The following is a 7,962-nucleotide window of genomic DNA, read 5'->3' on the forward strand; positions in this document are numbered from 1 at the left end:
GGAGTGTTGGGGGTGGTGGTGTCAGGGGTGTTGGTGTGTTGATGTTGGGGGTGTCGGGGGTGGTGGTGTCAGAGGTGGTAGTGTCAGGGGTGTTGGGATGGTGGTGTCAGGAGTGTTGGGGTGGTGGTGTCGGGGGTGTTGGGGTGGGGGTGCTGTCACACAGCCAGCGGCTGCAGGCTCTTTCACCGCAACAACAGCTGTCTTGACAACGTCAGTCCCTTGTACGTGTATTGTGAGGTTGCCTATGAATCCAGTTGTGAGGACTTGAGTTTTCTTTACGGTAAAGTGCAACCCCAAGACCTCCCTTCAGTGAGTCCATCAAGTCCCCTCTCTCAGAGCGAGCAATGGTGCATCTTTTGCTCGATACAAGTTGCTGACGAGTCTTTCTTGAATACTGATGCTGCTTGCTTCTACATATGTCCAGCTTCTTGAATGACTTTCTCGACACACAGAACAGAGAAAGGATGCAGCCCTGACACCCCTTTGCGGCTCTGAGACCCTGCAACATTCCCTTGCTCTATCTGCTCAGCTCCTTGGTCTGTGGGTGGGCTTCTCATGGGCACAGTGACGCGTTCCTCTCAGTGTTAGCCCTGACTTGTTATGACTCACAGGGTGAGCTGCTAAGCACTTCTAGCTAAAAGGTTGGTGGTTTGAACCCACCCAGAGACACCTTGAAAGCCAGTTGTGAAGGCCTGCTTCTGACAGCTGCAGCCTGAAGCCCTGCAGCCAGCAATCCCTGCACCCACGTGAGGCCAAAGCTGACACCATCGCAACCAACACAGGTGGGAAACCCAGGGGCTTTCTTGCCCTGGTTCCTAGAAGCCTCTGCAGTGGCAGTTCTCCGAAAGGACGGCCCCGCGGGGGTGGGGGTGCGGCAGTGCAGGGTGGAGCTGTGCACACGGAGGTCTGATGTGCACCCTTCCTGACAGGCACCTGGCCTGGATTCCAGCCAGCACATCACAGCCATCACCGCGCATCTACCTGGGTGATGTCGGCGGGGTTGAGCAGACAAGGAAGAAAGGCCAGCTCACGCTTCCAAAACGACCCCACAATGACCTCTGACTGCACTGGCCATGGGCATAGGGCCAGGCTGGGCAGATCTTTGTTCCTTGGGCACAGAGCTGCCCCACATGAGGGTCAACCTGATGAGTGCCGGTGACAGCAGCCGTGGCCGTCAGAGCTCCACGTCACCGTGACTCGGCGTAACTCCACCAGCAAACCACACAAAGCTCTGTTTTCATGCACAGAACTCAGGGCCCACTGCCCTGGTTTGGGGCTGTCGAGCTGCGTGGAGACCACCTCGAAACACAAGCTGGAACACAAGTGTGCCCCTGGTGACGCAGCGAGCAGAGGGAAGGGGATGCCTACCTCGCACTGCCTTCAGATTCAAAGACACTGAAATATGAAAAGCCCAGGAGGGAGAACACTAGGAATTTTCCACAGACACACTTCCGGGAGGCAAGATCCCTACTCGGATTTTTCTTAGCAACAGCAGACTGACAGCCAAGGCTTCTTACGCAGCCTTGGAAACAGGAAATCATGCTTCCTGTCAGCTTTGCTGTCGCAGGCACAGCCCCTCCACTTCCTGGCAATGCTCATTCAGCTCGAGGGACCCCTCATTCATCTCCGCCCTCCCTGGCAGCTTACCAGGTCCAGGTTCTGCCAGGCACCTGCTTTCTCGCACAGTGACATCCCTCCTCCCTCCAAAACCATTACACCAGCCAGTTGCCATTGGTCAATCACAACTCCTGGTAACCCTGGACAGCATGACCGTCACGTGGGGCTGCCAAGGCTGTGAATGCCCTTTTCCACAGAGGAGCTCATGTGCTCGCACACAGCAGCCAAGCACTTGACCACTGTGCCACCAGGTGTCCTGCAACATTCCTGCCACCAATGGACCTACCATCCCCCCGAGACACAGATTAAAGCACAGACATCCGGATCTTAGGCACTTGGAGCTCCAGAGCTGGGCTTCTTGGAAGCTGTGCATTTTACAGGTTTTATCCACAAAGTACAGACAGGAAGAGCAAGGTCAAGGGCTGTCAGAGGATTTGTCTGAACTTCCATGGGAACGAGGTGGCACTGACGGTATGAAGGTTGGGCATTTGGCCCCTGCATGAGAAGGTGGTAGGCTGAGCCTGCCCAGAGGATCCGGGCTACCTCTTTAAGTACAACTGTCTCCGTCAGCATTCTGCTCTCTTCCCACCTACACCGATCAACACCTATCTCCCTCGTCTATCCATAACAACAGTAGTAAGAACACTCCCTTCAAACCCTCTGCACACATGGGCTGCCACGCCCAGAACACACTTTTGTTGTTGTGTGCCACTGACTCAGAACCAACTCCTAGCTGACCCTCCAGGCGGGTTTTCGGAGGCAGTTAACTGCACAGGACAAGGCTGCCCAGCTTTCCCCTGTGGATTCGAACCACACGCCTTCGGGTTGCCAGCACAGCTCCTTACCACTAAGCCACCAGGCTTTGGACGACAATCAACAATGCCTGGGGGCTAGGAGGTGGCGGAGCGCCTCACGGACAGCCACTACCCATCTGGCAGTGGAAGCAGCGTGTTGCTAGGAGGCTGGACTAGACTCAGCAGAGCTTTCAGAGTGAGACAAGACTCAGCCCTGCTTCGGAAAGGCAGACCATGATCAAGGTCATGATCACGCTGTTCTAGTCTGCAGATGGCCGTCGGTGGTCCACGGCTGGGCAGCATGTCAGCCCTGGTCCAAAGGGCTTCCATGGCCTGAGGGCGAGTGATAGTAACTGACACCAATAACCAGGGGCATTTGTTCTCAATCCCGAGTCTTGGGAAGGGACAACCTCCCAGCAGGCACTAGCCTGGTCCTGGCACTGTCAGCCACATTGCCAATGCCCACGGAAGGAGCGATGGGGGTGAGAAGTGAAGAGAAGGAGCAATCCTGTGTGGTGGCGAGGATGCTGTGTGCGTGCACATCCGCCGGCTAGATTCCCAGCTGTGAGATGGAGTGACCTCGAGTTCCCTCTGTCCTCCAGAGATGGTAACATGGGTGTCCCCGCTGCTATGAGAGGACGCCCTGCCCTGTGACTGCAGACCAGGCCCAGCAGGGGCCTTCCAGCAGGAAGTGCGAGATGTCTGACCCACATGACTGACTGGGTTGGCTTTTAGAAGCATTTCAGAGATTCCACGAAGTAGGAAAAGTGCCCATTTCCACAGAACGCTCCAGGATGCAGGCACAGATGGCCATGGGTCTGCCACCAGCTCCCCTGCCCTCTTCTCACACCAGCCAAACCCATTTCTTTAGGCAGCTGTGCCCGCAGGGCACTGTCAGGTAGGCTGTTCATTTTGCCTCTCCTCCCAGGAGGGGCTGCTTTCAGGGCACCTGCACCTCAGGGCCATGAGCAATTAAGTGCTCGGCTGCTGAGTGAAAGATGGGAGGGTCACGACAGAGAGCCACCTCCAGAAAAAGGCCTGGTGATGCAGGTAAGACATCAGCCACAGAACAGGCCCCAGAAGCACTGGCCACAAACGGCCTCAGGGAAACACCAGCCACGAACAGCCTCAGGAGGCACCAGCCATGAAACAGCCCCTGGGAAACACCAGCCATGAGTGGCCATCCCGTGAGGCACTGGTCATGGAACAGCCCGGGGAAGCACCAGCCACAAAACAGCCCCCAGGAAGTACCAGCCACGGAACAGGCCTGGGAAGTACTGGCCATGAGCAGCCCCCCGTGAGGCACTGGCCTTGGGAGGCACTAGCCACAGAACAGGCCTGGGGCACTGGCCATGAGCAGCCCCCCGTGAGGCACTGGCCATGGAACAGCCGCGGGAAGCATTAGCCATAGCAAAGTCCCCGTGAGGCGCTGGCCACGGGACAGCCCTGCGAGGCTCCACTCCACTCTTGCTCACATGGACATGCCAGGAGCTGGCGTCACCACGCCGCCTGACCTCTCAGTGGGTGCTGGCTTCAAGAGTAAGGCTCGAGGGGCATCTCATCTCCGTGTCTGCCCACAGTGACTGTCTAAGGGCTCAAAACATGGGCACAGTGCCTCCTCCACTGTGGGCACAGTAACTCCCAGCCCTGCTCTGTTGCTCAGAGGCTAGATACTGGCCTGCCATGGCCAGTGCTCTGTTAGGAGTGTCCTCCAGGAGTCCCTGCAGCCTGACGACACCCCCGATGGGCACTGGTCTGCTGGCCGAGTGAACGTCTTCTGAGTTGTCGCTGTGGCGTGGATGAGTGGTTCCTCGGGGATCTATCATGCAGAGTGAGGAGAGCTTTGAAGTCAAGTTAGGGCTTCATCGTCCTGTAGAAGCTCGCCATTGTCATGGTCACAGCCGACTCTGGGTCATGGTCACCCGTGTGTCAGAGCAGGGCTCTGCAGGGTCTCATGGAGTGGACCTCCATGGCCTGGTGACACAGGGAGGGCCCTTCAGGCCTGAAGAGGCTGAGTGTGCAGTGCAGCTGTGAAGAAATCTCACCATGTGGCCTGGCCTGGCTTCACCGAGCACCCTCCACCCCAGAGCCCTCCACATCCGCAGTGAACTCTCTGTCCAGAGAGCATTTACACGCCTGCACGCAGACACAGGTGCACTGGGGGACCCGCTCCTGGGCTGCGCATTCCTGCCTGTGGTCACGGTGGGCGGACAGCTAGTGTGCTGCCACTTATCACTGTACCCTCTCCTCTGCCCAGGTGCCCCAGATCACAGATGCCCACGTTCCCACTTCCGCCTCCCGGTGCTGACACACAGCTGCACCCCTCCACAGCACTCAGCAGCCACAGCCCAGCCGGCCGTGGGACCCCCACTGCCCACACGGGCGGCCCCCACCAAGTGCAGCCTGGGAAGACAGCCCAGAACCCAGGAGCCCTCCTTATCCTGGAGACGCAACAGGCCACATTCCCCAAGGCAGGGAGATAGCATCTTCCAGAAAGGCGAGACAGAGACCCAACAAAACCACGCCGAGCTGCACGGGGTAAAAGGCCTTAAAAACGTATCTTAGAAACCTACTTTTCTTTGAGAGAAAAGGTGCTCACCATCAGATAAGAGGCAGAGGAAGAAAATGAGGCCCGTCCCTGTCAGGTGGGATGACCCTGTGCCGCCCTCTCTGTGACTCAGTGCTCCCACCTGTAAAGCGGGGATGATGCCTCTGTGCTCACTGCTGTCAAGGTCAATGAGGAACTCCCGAAGCTCTCAGGCCACAGCACGTCCAAGGGGAGGGCTTAGCACGTCTGATGGGGCTTCTGCTGGGGACCTCCCACGGGACACCAAGTCCCACACCCAGCCTCTCCTCACCTGCTCCCCTCCAGGCCAGGCCTGCCCTGGCAGCTCCCTCCTCACCTTGATCATCTCGGCCACGTAGCTCTCAGGCCCCGTGTACTCGGTGGAGTCCTTCACCTTCACCAGGACGATGAAGCACAGGTAATGCCACATGTTGTGTTCCTCCTTGATGTGCTCTTCGAAGGTGACTGTCTTGTTGTCAAACTTGTCTCTCTCTAAGCCTAGAAGACACAGAGCCCCCGGTCCCAGCTAAGCAGCCATGGTCCAGAAAAGTCTGCGAAAGGACAGCTGGGACAGAGGTGGCGTGACTTCCTGGCTGAGGGCAGGATTCTGCCGGCCTTCAGATGATTCCCTTTCAGACCACACAGGTCTGCGTCTCCCCACTCACCCCACCAGGAACTTGTCCCCCTCCCTGTGCCTGGAGTGCCCTGCTGGCAGATTGTGATGGGGTGCTGAGGGGTGAAGGGGGACACATTCAATCTCTCCATGTGCCTTGCCGGCAGACCCCCCTCTATGTGATGGGGTGCTGAGGGGTGAAGGGGGGATACATTCAATCCATGTGCCCTGCTGGTGGAAAGGAAGCCCCTCTCTGTATGACGGGGTACTGAAATGATGCTGCAACAAAAAATTTACAGGGGAAAATGAATGCATTGAAATGTTAAACGTGGTTACATGGAAAATGCCCGTGCTTTGGAGCACACACGAGAGGAGGAGATTCATACACTGAGCACCTGGGTAACGAATAACCCTCAATGATGACTCTGCTCTGATTCCTCCAGGATTACTTTACACCTTGATGACTTTGAGCGTGGTGCTGGAGAAGTACTGAGCATCTCATGAACTGTCAAAACCAAACAAGTCTATGCTGGAGGAAGTGTGGAAAGGTGCTCCTTAGGGGACAGATGGTGTAACTTGTTTTGTCAGGAGGGCCCAGTCCTTGGGAGAAGACATTGCCCTGGGCAAGGTGGAGGGTCAGAGAAGACCCAGCGAGACGGACTGACACCGTGACTGCAGCCAACAGGCTTGGGCCGGACAGAGAGCACGCGGCTGGTGCAGGACAGGGCAAGGCTCAGATCGGCCGTTCCAGGGTCACTGTGAGGCCGCCTGAGAACTGCAGCTCCTGATACAGTGGCAGCCTTTGCAGCTCTTTGATGAGCAGTCCACCACGTTTAGAGTCTGTGTCGGCTTCTACATTCTCAGAGTGATACAACCCATCTCTCTGTTACCAAAGAAGTACCGTCCAGTATTGTAGCCACTTTACAGATGAGGAGCGACTCATAGGCACCGAGTCAACCAAGTTTACACGGCTAGTAAGCGATCCCATGATCTCAGCTCTCACTCTGGGCCCTGCTGCCATGGCCTGTGCAGAGGCCCTTTTTCACACAGAGCTCGCTTCTGTCTGCAGTGAGAGATCCTGCAGGTTGGAGGTGAGTGAAAGCGCCTTGAATGGGACACGTTTCTGCAGACTCCCCGTGGCTGTTCCCTCAATGGCACCAAGTTAGATCAGGCAGTCCAGTAACAAAACCCTGAAATGGATTCACTGTCTGCTCCCAGAGCTCTGGTCTAAAAGCCCTGGAGACCGCTGCCCACAATTCGCAGAGCCCCACACGCTTCCTGCCATGACAAAGGCCACAGAGGAAGCCGAGGCCCTCACCATGGCAGGCAGGTGGCCCGAGGACACCTCCTGTGACTGCTCACCGTGTCCCACACCCCCAGCCCTCGCACCTGCCCCCTGAGGTCACAGCTCTCCTCTGGATAACACTCACCACAGATGAAGCAGGTTGTCTTCAAGATTTCTTCTTTCTTCTGCTTTTCGCTCCTCAGGTCGGCAAAGGTGTCGATGATGACCCCGAAAATCAGATTCAGGACGATGATGATGACCATGAAGAAGAAGAGCAGGTCATAGATGACTCTGGCCGCAAAGAGGGGCTCCTGGAGCGAGCAGGGGTGGGTCATTCCAGTCCCCACACGGCAGGCCTGGCCACGGTGGCCTCCTGCTCACCACCAAGTCCTGTTGGCTTCCGTGGAAGCTAAGTGGAACGTCGCCTGTCACTGGAGCCCCAGCAACCCTGCTCTTTGCAGCAGTTTCTAAACGGCACGTTGGCCCAGCGCTGTGGAGCCCAGCTACCCTGGCGCTGACCCTGACCACTCAGGCTCCCATGGCCGTGTTCGTCCTAAAGGACTACTAGGCCTCTCCTCCCAGGCACTCTGGGGCAAGGTCTCCTTTCGGCTAGTGGCTGAGAGCAGTACCTGCCTGCAGGGCCCACAGCCTCCTCTTGAGACCTATGGTGCCTGGAGAAGGTGTAGAGGGCACATTCTACACCGAGCAGACAAGGAAAGTCAGGCCTCCCATCCATGCTGTCCCTGTTCTGCTTCAGCCTAACACTGGAGGAGAGGGCCTCAGGGGTCCAGGGCTGCACTCAGTGCCTGCTGCTTCCTCCCCTACCGTGCACCCCACCCTGGGGTCCATGCACCTCCTTGGACGGCTTCCTGAGCACGTCCCCCATGCCGCCCCCGCTCTGCAGTCTGTTTCTCCCACTATCACAAAGCACTACACACCTCCTTGGATGGCTTCCTGAGCATGTCCCCCACACCACTCGGGTTCCGCAGCCTGTGTCCCCCACTATCACACCCCATCACCTCCTGGGGTCCACGCACCTCCTTGGACGGCTTCCTGAGCACGTCCCCCACGCCGCCCCCGCTCTGCA

General features: G+C 57.5%; 1 protein-coding gene across 3 annotated transcripts in view; it reads right to left on the reverse strand.

Annotated features, from left to right (window-relative positions):
- Positions 1–7,962, reverse strand: part of ITPR1 (inositol 1,4,5-trisphosphate receptor, type 1) — a 321,128-nt gene that overhangs the window by 20,501 nt on the left and 292,665 nt on the right. For all 3 annotated transcript variants that reach the window (XM_006897081.1, XM_006897079.1, XM_006897080.1), the window contains 2 exons: positions 7,021–7,186; positions 5,315–5,475 (listed from right to left, as the gene is read on the reverse strand). In XM_006897081.1, coding sequence (XP_006897143.1) covers positions 5,315–5,475; positions 7,021–7,186 — 327 coding nt within the window. The remainder of the gene's footprint in view (positions 1–5,314; positions 5,476–7,020; positions 7,187–7,962) is intronic.

The sequence above is a fragment of the Elephantulus edwardii genome, unplaced genomic scaffold (genome assembly GCF_000299155.1).
Source record: "Elephantulus edwardii isolate Elephantulus edwardi_28Jun2011 unplaced genomic scaffold, EleEdw1.0 scaffold00200, whole genome shotgun sequence".
Classification (NCBI taxonomy): domain Eukaryota; kingdom Metazoa; phylum Chordata; class Mammalia; order Macroscelidea; family Macroscelididae; genus Elephantulus; species Elephantulus edwardii.